Below are 18,619 nucleotides of genomic sequence, written 5' to 3' on the forward strand. Positions count from 1 at the left end.
GGGGGGGGGGGGGGAGGAAGAGGGGGAGGAGGAAGAGGGGGAGGAAAACGGGAGTGATGGTGGTGGGCCGGATGGAGACACCCCGGAATCCCCGGAGCCATGCAGCCAGGAGCTCTTCCCAAGCCAGGAGGAAGGTAGCCAGTCACAGCAGCCGGTACTTGGTGGAGGACAAACAGAAGAGCAGGTTCCCGGTAAGCGGCTTTCTTTTTCGGGAAGGAATTTTTTCGGTGCGGGCTCTTTGGGAGAGGAGGGTTAGGCATGCATGCCTAGATGCGGAATAGTGCATTGATGTGGTTTATCACATCACGGTAATCGGCCTCGGTGATCTCCTCGAATGTCTCATCCAGAACGTGTGCAATGTACTTGCGCAGGTTTATCGGGAGAGCCACCGTGGTCCTTGTCCCAGCCAGGCTAACATGTCCGCGCCACTGTGCCGCGAGGGGGACCATTGCTGCACACAGGCAAGCTGCATATGGGCCAGGGCGGAAGCCGCATTGCAGTAGAAGACCCTCCCTTGCTTCCCAGGTCACCCTCAGCAGCGAGATATCGTCCAGGACGAACTCCTCTGGAAAATGTTGGGACAGTGTTCAGTGTAGGTGCCCCCTGAAGCTGTTGGCTCTCCCCAAGGCACAGAAACCCAGAGGACAGTGCAGCCCTGAAACAAACAGTCCCCCTTACTCACCATTTTGAGGCTCCCGTGGGATGTGTGCGCTCTGTTTCGGCGGGAAACTTATGCTATTGTGTAGACCCTGTGTGTTTTCTACTCCTTAAGTGCGGGTATAAGTGTCTGGTTTTCTACTCCTTAAGTGTCTGGTATAAACAATGCTGCCTCTGTTAAATGTTGCGTTTTGCCTATACAGCTGCATCAACCTTGAGACCTCAGCCGTCCCTCTTATCGCCTGCTCAGAGGCTGCAAAGACTCAGGAAAAGACCGCGAAAAAGCAAAGATGACATGCTGCAAGAAGTGATGCGACAATCTATTAAAGAGAATGAGAAAGCACAGGACTGGAGGGAGAGAGAAAGCAGGATCCGCCAGGAAAACGCAGCGCACTGGCGGCAAAGCACCGCGCACTGGCAGCAAAGCACTGATAGGCTCATAAGCATCCTGCAGTGCCAAGCAGATGCTATCCAGGAGCTGGTAGCCGTGCAGAAAGAGGAGCAGTACCGCAAACGCAAACGCCACCCCCCCCCCACAGCCCTTGTCCCAAAACTCTTTCCGTTGTGCCCCACTGTCACCTCCAACCCACTTTCCCCAACTTCCGTGTTCTTCACGCCACCCGCTGCCTCCAACACCAGTATCTTCACCACCCAGCCCTGAAAACCACGACCCTTACCCTCTGCACTCAACCCCCATCACCATGCAGTATAGCTGTCCTGAAGTGCAGCACTCACTGCACAGCACACCAGACAGGACATACACGAATCTGTGATTGTACTGTTCCCCACTCCACCCCCTTGTTTCTTTTCAATAAATAAATTTTTTTTCTTTTCAATAAATGGATTCTTTGGCTTTGAAAACATTCTTTATTATTGCATAAAGTAAAAGACTCCTTAGCCCAGGAAATAAACAGGCACTGCAAGTCTGCTTGTCTGCTAAGCAGACACTGATTCCTAAAGATTGGAACTACTGCACTTCACTCCCGTGCAGGGCACCAGATATCACTGCTGGTTTTCAGCCTCAAATTGCTCCCTCAAGGCATCCCTAATCCTTGCAGCCCCGCGCTGGGCCCCTGTAATAGCCCTGCTCTCTGGCTGTGCAAATTCAGCCTCCAGGTGTTGAACCTCGGAGGTCCATGCCTGAGTGAAGCTTTCACCCTTCCCTTCACAAATATTATGGAGGGCACAGCACGCGGATATAACCGCGGGGATGCTGTTTTTGGCCAAGTCCAGCTTCCCATAGAGAGATCGCCAGCGGCCCTTTAAATGGCCAAAGGCACACTCCACAGTCATTCGGCACCGGCTCAACCTGTAGTTGAACCGTTCCTTGCTGCTGTCAAGGCTCGCTGTGTAGGGTTTCATGAGCCACGGCATTAACGGGTAAGCAGGATCTCCAAGGATCACAATGGGCATTTCAACTTCCCCTACCATGATCTTCCGCTCTGGGAAAAAAAGTCCCGGCCTGCATCTTCCTGAACCACCAAGTGTTCCGATAGATGCATGCGTCATGCACCTTTCCGGGCCAGCCTGTGTTAATGTCAATGAAACGCCCACGGTGATCCACAAGCGCCTAGAGAACCATAGAGAAATACCCCTTCCGATTAACGTACTCGGATCCTAGGTGGGGTGGTGCCAGAATAGGAATGTGCGTCCCATCTATCGCCCCTCCACAGTTAGGGAACCCCATTTGTGCAAAGCCATCCACTATTTCCTGCACGTTACCCAGAGTCACGGTTCTTCTGAATAGTATGTGATTAATGGCCTTGCAAACTTGCATCAACATGATTCCAACGGTCGACTTTCCCACTCCAAACTGGTTTGCGACCGATCGGTACCTGTCTGGAGTTGCCAGCTTCCAGATTGCAATAGCCACCCGCTTCTCCACCGGCCGGGCAGCTCTCAATCTCGTGTCCTTGCGCCGCAGGGTGGGGGCAAGCTCCTCACACAGTCCCATGAAAGTGGCTTTTCTCATCCGAAAGTTCTGCAGCCTCTGCTCGTCATCCCAGACTTCCATGACGATGTGATCCCACCACTCGGTGCTTGTTTCCCCGAGCCCAAAAGCGGCGTTCCATGGTGCTGAGCATGTCCGTGAATGCCATAAGCAAATTTCGTGTCGTACGCGTTACACGGCTCGATAGCATCGTCTGACTCCTCACCCTCACTCTCACTGTCATTTGGGATCTTAAGGAATAGTTCGACAGCCAAATGTAACGTGCTGGCGAGACTCGTCAGCATACGCCTCAGCAGTTCGGACTCCATTTCCCGCAGACAGATCGCGCTGCATAGAAACCGTTGAAAGATGGCGCCAAAGGTGGACGGAAACAAAGGGATTTCTGGGATGCGAAGCGATGCATCACGGGGCATTGGGACAGGACCTAGGACTACAGTAATTCCATAACACAATGATTCTAAAGCAACCCCTCTAAGAGTAGTGAAACTGGATCCCAAACACTAGAGAAATTTTAATATATTAATTCATTGAGTTTGCAACAACAACAACAAAAAACACTTTATTTAAGGGATTGATTTAATCTGGCATATACAAATTGCATCCACTGTAGACAAACTAGGAATCTTCAGCCCTGATTCATTACTGCATTACTCCAGTTTTACTCTGAAGTAGCGCCATTGTAAGTGTTCTCTTTCTCCCTTCAGCTGTTTAAAATAGGCCAAAATGTGCCTTCTGGACTAGCAGAGAAGTGATGTCTGACTCTAAATGTACTCCAGCGGCATCAACACTTTACCAACTTGCAAATGAAATTTGGGGTGGCTTTAGCTCAATCACCACTTGCGATTATCTTATTCACTTTATGGGCATAGGAAGACAGCCTTCTATAGCGTAGTGGGTAACAAATCCAATGCCTTAATCTCATTACTGATAGGTATGCAATTCATGTAATTAAAGTCACCTAATTTAATCCACTTCCCTTTAAGTAAACAAACATTTCTGCTGATCTTGCAGGATGTAAGCTCATTTGCACAATAAATGCAGTCTAACAAGTCACCATATTTAGAACAAGTTGCTTCAGTCTTATCTAACTGCCTAGTTTAAACGGATAATTACTGGAGTCAAACCTGAGAGAATTAAAGAATTTGCTAACTTTTGTTGTAATACAGAATCACAAATTAGCACTATCTAATATTGTTCAGACAGTATCAATGGTAAACCCAAAATCTGATCGGATCTATGTAGTTCTATTACCTATTTGAAAAGTTGATGTAATCTGTATTTGAACTACTCTTTTATATAACCAATTTTTGCACCTCAGCACTCCTAAGACACTCTCAAAACTCAGCATGTATGACCATGGGAAAAGTTTCTTTACAAGATGTTAAATAAGGACTGTCACAAGTGGTCTAGCAGTAAGGCAGTCTAAATAATAAAACACTGCTGAATTCACTATAAAATAAAAAAAGAAAAAAAGACAAATTCTATGTACTTCATAAAACCTATATGAATGCAACGTTAAGACTGAGACTAGGCCAGATCCAGCAGATCAGTAGAGTACAAGGTGGGAGGAATGAAAAGGTTGCTTAAGGATCATGTCGCTCTTCCCTGATCCAGCTGCCGTTCTGTAAAAGAGCCTGTGTGCTGGGTTAGAGCAACATAAGGACTGAAGAACTGATCAAATTTAGACCAGCTGCATGGGGCAGAAAACACAGCTGCGAAATAACAGGGTATAATTGCTTTTCAGGCATACCACCTTCCCCCATGCATGCTTCTGTATTATAGAAAATGGGGCAAAAGGGAGAGGGAGTGCCATCAGAGCCGCACATTGCCTGTGTCAGTAGAGGATCAGCTTTACATTGGAGTGATCTCCTCACACCAATTACTTTAGGTTATGTGAAGCAAAGTAGCTGCACTGCGCCATCTGGCCCCTTTAAATAAAAGTTCTAACTTTGTACAAAGTTATAGTTTCCATGGAGAATAAAATGGCTGCTTGCACATATAAATATTTCATTACTGTATATCTGATTTCCCCAATGCTTTCTACATCCATTATGACAGAGCTCTGGTTGTTGTGGGAACAACAGCTTTCAATTCCTCCCCCCTTTTTTTGGTGGGCAATTAAAATCTCAGTTTTTGCACTGCTTTAATAGTGTTTTTGAGCTTTTAATACCTTTCAAAAGAGAGAGAAAGAAAAGGGCAGTGACAGTGGGATTTACACAGTTCTTTCACATTTCAGTGCCAGCACTGGGAAGGTCTAATACGGGAGGACTTCTGAATAATATACTGTCTTCACGTATTGCAATATCTAATCACTTAAGCAAGTGCTTCTATGTATTACAGTGCACAGATATAATTTAGTTTCTATACTCTGCAGGAAAGGGGCCATCTTTAGCTTGTAAAGCAGATTATGGGGTTTTCAAAATATAAGTCTGGATAAGTACTCTTGTAAGGAAATGTACTGCACATGCACAATATACTATATTCAGTACATCCATGTGAAATTTGGAACTTAAACTGCTTGAATTATGTGAACACAAGACAGCCGCAATAATCACTGAAAACATTACTCTGTGCTGTTGCAAACCAAACAGCTGAATGGATTTTCTAGCTTGCCCAAAAATTAATTTCTAGACCAACAACAAATATTTCAGAAACATTTCAGAGAAAGTTCAGCCCTAAATGTCACCAGCCTTGGGCTTAGAATGAGGAAACCTTCTCAATACAAAGCAGCAGCAGCACAGGTATGATACACCAACAACCACTTAGCTATTCTCTTTGTAATTTGCAAGTCCAGAACCAACACAAGTTTAAGGAGTACTGAAACATAGCCAGGTCTTCTCATTACCTCTGTTGAATCTCATTTTATCCTCCCACATTATTCAGCAATAAGCCTTAACTTTTTCCTCTGCACATCAAAATTCTAGGACTACTCCACTCCACCCAGCGATGCACACAGTTCCAGCAGATTTTCAGCAAACACTTTTCAAACTGAGCCTCTTGTCCCCTGATGTATCCACAAATGGTAAAGTACTTCAAAATCTTTAGCAACTATTGCAACAGTGTTTCAAATGGAGCAAATAAACCCACCCCTTAAGCATCTCTCAGATTTTAAGCAACTTCATGACACGTAGTTTCTTCAATATTCATATAAAATAGATCTAAAATAGATACCAAGACTAGTGAAATCAAAAATCTGAAGCAGTCTCCATTGCAATCTTAGCATTTGATTTCATTCACTGTATCCTCATTTATGACCTAATTGCTTTTGCAGTAGCTTTCATTGCACCAGGGCTAACATATGATAAATGCACATTACAAGCCTAAAAGACAGCTACACAGCAACTTTGCTGGATGAAGACTCATGAATAAACTCAAATATATTCTTTTCAGTAGGTAAAGTGCAGTAAACAATATTTAAATACAGTCCAAACTAGTGAAATTCTATATGCAGAAGCATAAATGCAGTTCTCCAATACATGCATGATTGTTCCCTTGTGCATTTTAGTGTAAGAAGTTCAGGCTAGTGTGGTAAAGGGCAGAATTCTTACCACATCAAATTCAACTGCCCTGCATTTTAATTCACAAATAAAAATTCTACACAACTCATCAATACTCTAGTGTAAACTAGCAAATGCTAAGAAAGTCACAGTTAACTGCTGCATGTATGACTTAACCTGAGGTTTCCTCCTGACTTCAAACAGATGCCTATCATCAGCTCAGAACCTCTATTGTATATAGTTTCAGAAAGAAAGAAAGTGTATGTACTAGAAATATTTGGTATGTCTTTGTATTAATTAGCTGGCAGGATCAATACCTGCTATAGTCAGAGTTACAAAATCACTTCCATTAGAACTCCCTGTTTTCACATTTTTTCCAAAACAAAAAGGTGGCTGAAGACTGAAGCTCAGCATGGTCATAAGCAGTGTCCTGTGTATTTTGCAATTCCATTGCCATGGAATTTGTCAGCAATTATGCTCTCAAAGCATTCATTTAAAAAAGGGTGTCTAGCATTCGTGGTTTGTAAAATAACAAGGCAGTGTCATCTTGAATCTGCAGACAGCCTGAAACAATAGTTCATAGAGGCGTGAACTGCCCAATTTATCTCAATAGTGTTGACTCAAATCTAGAAAACACTGCCAATTATTTTACTGTGGATTATTTTATCAGAAACATCCAACTAGAAGCTTTATCCCACCGTCTCAGATTGCCTCTCTTACACTGTCCCGTGTTCCAAAAGCCATAGCACAAAATCTCCAGCTCCCCTGACAACTTCTACAATGCATTTAATACAAAAATCTGGAGCATATAAAAAAAAAAAAATCAGAAAAGGACATAACCAAACTGAATGTATTATAAAAGCAACCACCACAATGGCTAACATGCAGATAGCCTAATTTTATTTCACCATGAGAGGGTGACAGAATCATGGGCTTTTACCACAAAACCTAGGTCCATCTTACCACAGAGTACATGGGCATGGGGGGTGGTGAGGAGACAAGTAAGGTAGGAAATAAATAAAAATGTTAAAGCACTTTTTAAAAAAAATCACTTAAGAGCATGCTCAATATTCATCTCTGATTGTTAATAGATGATAATGAAAGTATGTTCCCCTTTAGGATATGAAATGCATGTTCAAACTGCCCAGCCTTAGGAGAGGACTTGCACAGGGACATAGGCTGCTGCTGCATTAACAGTTTGTATAAGAAAGATTATAAGCATTAATGAAACACACATAGGAAAATCCACACCAAAAACAACCTGCTTTATCAAGAAGAGAAATTGTGATCTTAGACTGTATGCAATTTTGTTGCATTCCACAGTATTCTGCACATTTTAGGTTCGCATTCAAGATTTAATCGGAAACATTAACTCGAGCCACCGTGGACATACACACTATGTTCCAGTCTTGATTTGTTTTTTTACTTAATCATATACCTTAATATTACATTCATATATATGGCATAAGGGTAAAATGTAAAATATATAGGATTTGTAGTATGATCAAATTAACATTACTGTCTGAATTTTTAATTTTCACATTTCCTGACTTCCTGCTACTTTAATTGTGTGCAACCTACAGGGGCCTGATAATTTTTTTTTTTTAAATCATACAGAAGTGAGGGTTTTTTAAATCTACTACTGTTACAGCTGGTATAACTAAAAGATGGAAAAGATCTTTCATGTGCATTTGACAGCATTTTCTGTCCATTAATTTCACTGTTGCCCCAAAACAGTCAGTTTTGCGCCTATCTGTGTGGACCTTTAAAAATACTGTTGTCTTCTGTTGTCTGAAACAGAATAGGAAAATGAGTTTATAAAGCCACAGAAGTTGGCAAGAAGACCCCAGACCTGAAGTCACTTAATTATTTTTTTTTAAACCAAACTAACTAGCTTTCAAGTTGCCAGAATCATTTTAATATTACATTAAAATAACCCATACATCTGAGATACATATACATCCCTTTAAAACAAATATGCTATTGCCACATAAGTTTGCCACAAGTACTAATTCCCAAAACTGGCTTTATTTTTCTGATCATAACATCTCAGCACATAAATAAGAATGCAGGCACTCTTCTATACAGAGCCTCTCACTTGAGTCACTGGTTTGAATCTTGCCAATTAAAGATAGTGAAAGTTACTACTGAGAGCTATTTAGTGGCTTGTATGAAATGAGGTGGCAATGGACAGACATTTATGGCTATGAAAGATTTATTTTGACATCAGACCAAATATGTTTATTTACAATATGTTTTAAGTTGGCAGAGTCCCGCTCACTGAAAGTTAAAGACATATAGCAATGCATGATGTTATCAGTCCACGAATCACTTAGGAAAGTATCAATTTCTATCGCAAAGGCACAAAGTTAGATACCTACACTTGTTGTATCATGACTGTTTGAGCATGTAGCAATTCTGCAGTGTAAATTCACTGTCTATCAACTAGTATCCTATCACCTTCCATATTAAAAAAAAAGCCTACATGTTTGATAAAACCTATTTTAAATACTTCAGCATGGAATGTATTTTTGTTATTTCAGTTAGTCAGATACCAAATTAAGGTTTCTCAAATTTTTGTAAAGTGCTCTGTACTCTATTTGCAAAAGGCTTTTGAAATATTTAAGATTGTGTTATGTGGCTTTTCAATCAATACCACACCCTAGAATCATCTTTGTATAGACACTTATTCAATGATGAGTTAGTCAAGACTACAACAATTCTTATGGACAGACATTCAACTCAGCATATGCTTTGGACTCACCCTATCAGGCATACTTCCACTCATACTTCTGCAACTTGCTATCATCTAGTCTCATTCCTACAGCCAGGACAACAGGTAAATCTAGGTGATCAAGCCTTCACTAAGCCAGAAGTCAAGAAGGTGTAACCAGTGATGCAATCTTAATAATCTCCACAAGACTTAAATAATATACCCAATTTACAGCGAAAGCCATCAAAAGTTAGTAGTATTTTCTGTTTCAACAGAACATTCTGTCTAAAGAATTACTCTGAGGATATCTGAATGTTGGTAGGGTCAACTTTTGGCTTTATTCCATTTTCAAAGGCTGAATAAAAGAACTAGAGCAGCAAGTGCTGAAAGAGAGGATGTGATAGATGTTCTTTATAATTAATCTCACAACAGTTATGAAGTAAAACAAAGCTGCACATCATGCAGTGTGTGCACACCAGGTGTCTGAGTTTATATAGGATATCTAACCAAAAATCATCAGACTTATATAAGGAAAAAAGTTACCCATAGTTATTTCCCTCAGAGGTAAGTCCACTGCCACCACAACAGACTCCATTTCTTAACCACATTCTACCCTTATCCGCATAACTTGGGTAAGAGATTGTTTTGACTGGAATAGTACCATAAATCTTTGTGCTTCTTCACAACACACTCAGTAACTTTCTTGTTATCACTACAACAGATCTTGGTTTTTCTACAATTCTTTTTAAGCAAATATGGTTATCAACAGTGCTTGTTAGCGTTCAATAGTACAAAAAGGTTTGGTAAAGAATGTTTAGGCTCTCCCTTTGTTTCATGATTCATTCAGAAGAGTTGATGAGCATGTGGGCATTGGTTTTTTGAGGGGGGCTGGCAGAGTTTACATTTCAGACTAGAAATTCTCAGGAACTCTACAGCAGACTACGCACACATATAACTGAGATCAATTTTACCTACTTTAGTAAACGTTACTTAAGTATGTACTTAAGTACAATTTCTGTGTAATGTAAAATTATATTGCCTTTGGCTTTCACATTCCTTTTATTCACAATATAGAGATGAAGTTTTAACAAATCAAGAAATATACCAGACTAGACCTGGACTCTGTTTATTTTCAGTACCTGATAGATAAAGCTGACCTAGTTAAACTGCATTTTTCACTAAAAGAATTTTAACAACTGAAGTTACAATTTGGTAGTTATAGAATCACAGACACTTGAAACTGAGGAGACATATTCAGTGACCTAAATAATCAGTTACCAATGCAGAATATCATAACTAAGGTTGAAGGCACTGGAAATTAGATCTTGTTTAAACATTTCATTCTGAATTTCTACTCAAAACAAGGTGTGTAATTTGACAGCTCACTACATTAGGTTTATAATTGTAAAAGCATCTAAACTCTAATGATAACAATGTGGAAAGTTTTTTTCAGACATTTTACCCAAATAAGACATGCAATCCAAGTGAGAAAGAGGCAACTATACTATACTGTGTATTGCAGGCCATAAATAAATGGACCCAAGACCATTACAAATTCTGTCAGCAAAAGTTTACCCTCTAATCTATATTCAACCTTCCAAGTAACACTCCTTTTTCAGGGCCCATAACTGACTGAAATTTAGAATGTTTTAATTACACCTAAAGAAGTCCACTGATTACAATACAGTACTAAAATAACAGATCCTGAGCCAAACAGACCCTTATTCAAGCTGAGCCATTGATTCATCATGTTAAATGAGGCAAGTGACTTGAACTCCTTGTGCCTCAATCAACTCAGCTATAAAACTGGTTAAAAGCAGAATATTCTAGAACATATTATGGTGGAGCAGTAGCAAGACAATAGTTAAGACTGCATGAGGGTTTTCAGTTCAACAGGACTTAGATAACTAACCCTGAAGTGTGTGTGTGGGGGGTGTGTGTAAAAAAGCCTCCACCTACTACCTAAGCAAGAAATTAGGAATGACTGGATGTATAAGTGGTTAACCACTTTCCTACCACCCTGTCAAAAATATGCACGAGGAGAAAAAGGAATCACAGTGACTTATGCTCAAGGAGACAGTACAATAAACATTTAAAAAGCCATACTTAAATAGGGGTTCATAGACTATGACAGCCCCCAAAAACCCCAAACATTCCACATCCAACAAAGTAACAGTAGCAGTTTTTTAGTCTATAAACAAATGTTGGGAACAGGAAAGTCTTAATTTGAGAGCTAAAGCTCTGTAGGGCTTGTTAAAACAATGCACCACCAAAAGATAAGTAATAGAATACAAAGTAATTAGTTAGTGACATTCTTTTTAGACTTTCTAGTTTTTTAAATACTCCTTTACTCAAACTGAAAATGCACTTGACATAATCTCAATCTATACCAACCGACTGCACAACCACCTGAAAGATCTCATTTTTAAATGCTGGTCTTTCTGTTAAGCTTGATCATTCAAATTTCTTCACACACATCAACCTTTAGGTTTCTTAGCTCCTACCGGTAAATTTAGCAAAGTATTGTCCTTTTGTTTTTGTAACTTTATACTACAAGAACTCTGCAGGATGCGGTCTACCTATAAAAACAAAACAAAAAATGTTCCTTTCCGAATACCATATCCCGAGGTAGAGGGGGGAAATTTAAAAGACATTGTTTGGATGGACAACTACCCCAATATTTAAAAAGCCTCAAGTATTATCTAAACTAGAAACCCAAGTACAATGTATTTGGAAAAACTGATAAATCTACAACATTGCAAAGTTCAACTAATACTGACTGAAATTATATTATGAACCAGCCAGCAGAAAACACTAAAACTTGTAAAATACTGTGGAGGTATCAAATTAATGACTGTGATGTAACCCACTGTGTGGGGGGATTTTTCTCCCTTTATAGAGGCAAAAAAACAGAAGGCCTCTTCTAAAAATAATCTGGTAGGTAGTGACAAAACCCTATATACCTCTGTCATGAAAGTACACAAAGCAAGCTTTATACAGCATCAAACCAAAGATTAACTTCTTTGAAGTAAATTAACTGTTTAAATATTGTCCCCAGTAAAGACTATGGGAAAGGGCGGTGCATTAATAATCAGTGTATTCAGACAAGTGGCACTTTGTAATCCAATTCAAATAGACAGTTTTAGAAAAGATGTAACTTATTAATATAGCAGGTTGTCTAGCCATCATTAGAGCTAATGGCTGACTTTTAGAGTTGCTGGTGATGTGTGAAGTGACAGAAAGGTCGAGCCACTTGCTAAAGAGAACATGTCCACTGTTGAACAGCTTTAGAAGTCTGAAAGACCAGAACTCTTGGCTGTTTGTTATTATCATCACTGATATTTGTTATTATCATCACTCCTACCCTGAAGCTGGAATCAGGACTTGATGCACAGCTAGTGTGTGCTTGCTACCCCATTCCAGCCTGTACAAGGCAGATTAGTAAATTTTATGATCAACAGGTCATCTAGCAGTCTGCTACTTCTAGACAGGCAGACTTCATTCTAAGGGAAACAGTGTCCCGCTAATTAAAAAATCCTGTAAACTAAATTTAACAAAGCCATTACAATGAACACACAGCTCACTGGGTAAACATGCAGTGTTATTATAACCCTTGTCCCGCCCATGTCCCTTCCCCATTTTAGTTTATGACCCCCCCTCCCTTATTTATCGGGTCATGTCTGAATTTAGACTGTAAATTCCTTGGGGCAAGGACTAGTCTATTTGCTTCTGTGAAGCATATATCAAATGCCTGAGCACATAATGAACAATAGGATGAAAAGGTGATTTTATATCTTAGACCTGAAATAGCACTGGCGCTACTAGCTCTAGCTAAGCTACCTTTAAAAAATGGCAAATTCCCTCAATAAGATTAACTGCAATTAAAGTCTGTGTCGGAAAAGGCTCTGAACTCCCCTACTTACTTACAGGGAAGGTCTCACACAGTGGGTGAAGGGCGCTGCCATGTGTTTTAGGACTGGATCTAAAGCACGAGGCACCGGCCCTTTAAATGCATTGCACACATGGACAGGCTTGAACTTTAGCTCCACACCGGGCACAGTACAGGCAAAATGAGCTAGTGTCTGCTGCCCTGTCGCCCCCAGCACGTGGCACCCTAACACTGCGCTTCTCTAGCTCTCCGCTAGCCCTTGAATCTCTGTCACTTTAAGTTCGTCCCAACTCTGCAAAGGGAAATGACACAGCGAGTCTCCGCAGCCGGCTGGCTTCTAAGTTACAAACCCGGCACAAGCAACTTCGGCTGCCCTTTTAGGCAACGGGGAAAGTGGCAGGCACCCCCTCGCCCCCGGGAACAGCCGCAGACACATGCACCTGTGACAGCGTAACCCCTGCATCTCCCCCTTAAGCCACGTCCTCCTGTCTCTTACCAACTCTCGGGGGGAGGGAGGAGGAGAAACACTTTTTTAAAGTATTCAACCACACTGCAAACCGAGCCAACCTGCCTAAGCTCCGGCCACCCCAGCGTCAGTGAACAGCCAGCGAGGGCAGAGGGCAGCCTGCAAATCACTACGCTGCCCTCTAACTTCGTGCACTTCACTTACGGGGGCGAGGGAGCAGAATTTGCAGCGCTCTGCAACCGCCCTGCTTCCCCTCCAGCTCCCCGATCACTAGGGGGTTGCAATGCTCCGCAATCCCCGGTGCACCCTAAACCCAGGCACGCACCCCGCTAGCGAGGGGCCGGGTGTGCGCTGCACCGCCCGGGAAGGAGCTTCCTGCCTCCCCTGAAAAAAGCGAGGTGGGAAGAGGCAAGTGTCCCCGCTCCTCCCAGGGTCCCGGGCCGGCCAGCTCTCCCCACGCCCCGCCGCCTCACCTTCCAGCCGGCCGAGCTGTTGCTGTCGCCCTTATCCTTGAAGTAGGGGACGCTCTTGACCATCCACTCGTAGATCTGAGACAGGGTGAGCCGCTTCTCCGGGGCGCTCTCGATGGCCTTGGTGATCAGGTCGGCGTAGGACAGGTTGCCCCAGGCGTTGCGGCGGGCCGAGCTGCTCTTGCGGGGCTGGCCGGGGATGGGACCCGCGGACAGGGCAGACACCGGCGGGTGCTGCTGCTGCTGCTGCTGGAGCGGCGGTCCGGGCTGCTGGTGGAGGCAGCCGGCCTCCTGGCACTGGAAGTCCCCGCACAGGCAGCCGCCACCGGGAGCGGCCCCTTCTGCTGCACCCGCGGTGGCCGGGGGCAGCGGCGGCGGCTCGAAGTCTTCGCTCTCCTCCAGCAGGCTCAGGTTGCCGATGAAATCGACGCTGACCGCCGAGGCAGAGGCGGCCCCGTCCGGCTGCCCCCCGCAGGACGGCGCCGGGCTGGAGGTGGCCGAGCTGGACGGGTTGAACTCCGGTCTGGGCAGGGGCCAGGTGCAGGAGCGGGGCCGGGGCAGCGGCTCGAAATCGGGGTCGATGTCCACGAGCTGGGGCGCTTCAGCCATGGTGGTGGTGGGGAGGGGACGGACTCCGGGGAAGGGCCGGCACGGGGGAGGCAGGGGAGCCCGCTGGGCAGCCGGGGAGGCTGCGGGCAGAGAGCCCGCAGGAAGGAGCGGAGCGGGGCTGGAGGGAGCGCAGCGCTCCCGGGGCGAGCAGAGAGGGGGGGCAGGAGCCCGGAGAAGGGGGAGGGAGAAGGACACTTAGCTCCGCCACTTCATCAAGGCTCCCGGGGAGGGTCGGCGCTGTCCGGCCGGGGCACCGGCCAGCGCAGCCGTGGGGTCCGCAGGGCTCAGCGCGGCCGCCGGCTGCAGCCTGGCTCGCTCCCCCGGTCGTGCAGCTGCCTGTTGAGTGTACGGGACGCGGCCGTGGCAGCAGCGACTCAGCGGCGGCCCGGCAGGGACTTACTGGAACTCCCGCCCGCCCCGCAGCCGCGGCGGGGCCCGCCTCCTCCCCCCTCCTTCGCCGTGTGATTGACGGGCCCGCCCGAGCCAATAGGTGCCCCACGCCGCTTAGGAAACGATTTGCCTGTCGTATTATGCAGAGGCCAATTTTCCATGAGGGTTTCGTGTGTGTGGCTGCTGGTAAGTCAGAGTGTTTGCGTGAGCCTGGCTCGGTGGTGCGGTGCCTGTAGCCGGAGCAGGCAGCAGGGTTTGTTTACTACAAAATGAGCAGAGAAGCAGCTTTGGAGTTTGCTCCAGGGTTTTGCAGCAGCGGGACTCGCCTGGCTGCAAGAGTTTGTTTTCAGCTCTGTATGCACATTGCACTGATTCCTAGGCGGGCTTCCCTTGGACTGCTGCCCTGTAGTCATTAAGTGGCAATTATCACTGCAAGGTATTCAATTTATTGCGTGCAATCGGTTCTCTGGGTGTTTCCCCTATCACTCAGGTAATAAAACTAAATGACAGGAAGGATGGTCTAGGTTAGGGAGTTCGACCGGGGCTCGCCAGACCTGGATTTGATTCCCTGCTCTATCACAAACCTAGAGCTGCTGCAAATCACTTATCTGGCTATGTCTGGGTTCCCCCTATATATGCTGCACCCCCTGGCTTGAAGGAGTTTCCATCATATACAGGGTTTACAGTTTGGTTCAGTGGCTGTTAGCACCCCCAGTGAACAAATGGTTCCAGCACCCCTGCTTCCCTCTGTGTAAAATGGACGTAGCAGTGCTTCCCTGCCTCGGAGGTGTGTTATGAGGATTACAGTAATATATTAAGGACTGTGATATGCCGTGGTGGGGGAGCTGTGTTGGTCCCAGGATATTAGAGAGACAAGGTTGGTGAAAAACTGAAGAACCATTTACTGCACCTCATGGCTCATTTGGAGTACATCTCAGACAAGAAATCATCACATGCACCTGCCCATTGGAAGAAAACAACCAGGAAACTTACCTAGAAATCATGTAGGAAACACAAAACAATTATCCACAGAAGTTTGTCTAATAAAAAATACCCACCTTGTCTCTTTAAGGATTGTGAGGTATTCATGGTAATGGGAACTATACAAGTACCTAAGGTAGATAGGAAAAGACATGCAAACATAAGCACGCACATCCTCTCTCTATCAGTGGCAATTATTTTCTATCAAATCATTAGTCTGCTAGGGTAGCTCCTACTTTCTCTTAACATGTGAGGGACTTTGTTGTCTGGCTTTATTTTGAAAGGGAAAGCTTTCCCTGAGCTGAGAGCTCCTTAATGGACAATTGGTGTTAGGGTTGATAAGAGCCGGCATCCAACCCCCTCAGAGAGATAATTCCTGCCAGCAGCGTTGGACTATGCAATGTCTGATCTGATGCACACAGACGGCTTCTGTTGCTACCACCGTCTATCCTGGCTTTGGATTTCTCCCTGACCACATGGAGATCCAGACTACTTGCTGTTGCTGATTGACAGCTGTAAGCAGCAACAAGGCCGTTGAACTACTCCACCCACCCACCTGACATACACAGAACAGTCAACATCAGCATAAGAGACTCTTTGCAGTCTTGTCAGTCTGAGCCAGCCCTTGATTTAGAACATACAAAAGCATGATTTAATGTCTTTTCCTCCTGCACACAAAATCTATGGGATAAATTAAAAGACAATTCTTCCAACACAGGCAGATGTTCTGTTGTTCCTGACAACCGGTTGTTGCTCAGTAGTAAAAGCAGCCTGGGAGAAGTGAGGATCAAAGTGATTGCTGGTGTAACTTCACCATCTTCCCTTTTGGCCAGTGTACTTTGCCAGGAGATGTGAACATTGACTTAAGTTGCCTCTATTTTTGCAGAATATATATTTTATATTGTGTGCCAGTACATGACTTTGAGATAATTACATTTTTAAATTAACAATTAACACGTTTAATATTGCTTTTCTCAGCCACGGCCACATAACTTAGTAGGGCTTTACTTTCCCCTCCCAATAAGACATCGGTTCCAGGATGTACATACAAAGGCCAGTATGTTCCAGGGAACGTAGAAGTTTAAGATCTATTTAAAATTAAAATAAAGATGTTTTCTTATAGAGAAAAGATCACAAAGGATGATGCATGACTGCATTTCAACACTGCCTACAAATTGGCAACTCCAAATTTTAGAAGATCCCGTTTGTCCTTACTAGCAGCAGTACATTTAAGAATGTACTTTTGACATGGAATAATAAATCACAACTTTCACCAGTAGCAGCTGACAGTTCATCCTTAATTCTTATAATTTTATGTTTATATATTGAAAGAGTGTGAGCTTAGTGGTCCTTACATTGAAATTCCTTGGTTTTGCTGGCAAAAAATAGGTTTCAAATCCTACATTCTTGGATCACAGCTACTAAAAAATTACCTTGCCAGCATTGCTGCCCTTCACCCATCCCTCAGACACTGAATACTATAGTAAGGGAGGTATATAAGTACCTAAATAGGTAGTTGAGCATTGTGGCTTCTTGTTTCTTTCCAACTGTGTTTTTTCTAAATAAATGATTAGATGTAATACAGTACAAAGCTAGACACTTAAAACATTACTAACCCCACCACTCAGTGTTGAATCTCAAGGAGCCCACTGAGGCAGGGTTGCTTTCACCTTCCAGCCAGTAGATCTGTTGCCCTTATCTTTAAATCAAGGTGGGCAATTTTTTTTTTTTTAAATGTAGCTCATTGCTCCTATAAAAATAGATTTTGATCAGGAAAAACAATAATGAAGTCAGTAGAGTTAAGCTGGGTGCGATGGGGTGTATCTACCTGGCACTGACCCAGCTGGGGTCAACTGCACGCTGTGGGCTGAAGAGGCCATGCCCCCTTGCCCTGCTAGGCATACTCGACCTGGAGACAGGCTATAAAAGGGTGTGGCCCAGCTCAGTTTGTGCTGGCTGAGGAGGAGAGTGGATACATGTTGCTAGCTCCTGCCAGGGAGTGGCTGGAGTTACAGACCGTGGAGGCCGAGCCAGTGGGATCGACAGCAGAACCCCTGCTGACACTGGAGGACAAGAGTGAGCCAGAAGGCCGACATTGCCAGGAGAACTGACAAAGCAGGAACCCAGGGAAAGTGACTGTTAAAACAGGAAACTGAACCAAATCATGGATCACTGGTTTCACAGGGCCCTGGGTCAGGAGGCATTGGAGAAGGGTGGGCCCAGGTCCCCCTACCATGCCCCACACATTCGGCAGGGCATGGGCACTGCTCAAGGATTTTGGCTATTAGGCCACGCTCCCCTGAGAGCAAGGGCAACCCCAAGGACTCTGGCTACTAGGCAGCACTGCCCTGCTTTGTAGACTAGGATAGCAATACCTACTCTAGCCATTTGAGCTGGAACTCATTACACTGGTCTACAATTTTTGAGAAGTCGTCTGCTTCAGAGATAAAATGTGCTATTTATTATGTATTTTGATGTGCTGAATTCAAATATGACAATTAAAACAACTGATTGGCTACTGTTTCTAAGATATTTAAGTTTTTACATTTTATGTCTATGTATATTGTGTAGATAGTAGAGTTTTAATCATAAATTGTAAACCTAGGTCTTTTCATGTGTTTATGGTTGCTTTACATGATAATATTTCACCTGTCCTGTTTATGTAACACTTTAAAAATCAGCAAAAGGGTTATATAAATAAAATTTATTATGAAACAAAAGGCAAAAAACTATTATGTACATAATTTAGTCCTATTCAGTGTCTACTCGGCGCTTCTTGGCTTGTCTCTTGTTTTCATTAAATGGAGCATCTCTTGTCACTGTCCAGCAATAGTCTGCAAGCATTGATGGGCTCCATTTGCCCTGATACCGTTTCTCCATTGTTGCAATGTCCTGGTGAAATCGCTCGCCGTGCTGGTCGCTCACTGCTCCGCAGTTCGGTGGGAAAAAATCTAGATGAGAGTGCAAAAAATGTATCTGTAGTGACATGTTGCAAC

At 43.9% G+C, this 18,619-nt stretch overlaps 1 protein-coding gene across 1 annotated transcript in view; it reads right to left on the reverse strand.

Annotated features, from left to right (window-relative positions):
- LOC112117663 (forkhead box protein O1) overlaps positions 1 to 14,553 on the reverse strand; it is a 92,533-nt gene extending 77,980 nt beyond the window's left edge. The window contains exon 1 of the mRNA XM_024215704.3: positions 13,647 to 14,553. Within this exon, the coding sequence (XP_024071472.2) occupies positions 13,647 to 14,252 (606 nt within the window). The 5' untranslated portion in view covers positions 14,253 to 14,553. The remainder of the gene's footprint in view (positions 1 to 13,646) is intronic.
- Between the last annotated feature and the right edge of the window lie 4,066 nt (positions 14,554 to 18,619).

This window comes from Terrapene carolina, unplaced genomic scaffold (assembly GCF_002925995.2).
Source record: "Terrapene carolina triunguis isolate 2854851 unplaced genomic scaffold, T_m_triunguis-2.0 Scaffold139, whole genome shotgun sequence".
NCBI classification, from domain to species: domain Eukaryota; kingdom Metazoa; phylum Chordata; order Testudines; family Emydidae; genus Terrapene; species Terrapene triunguis.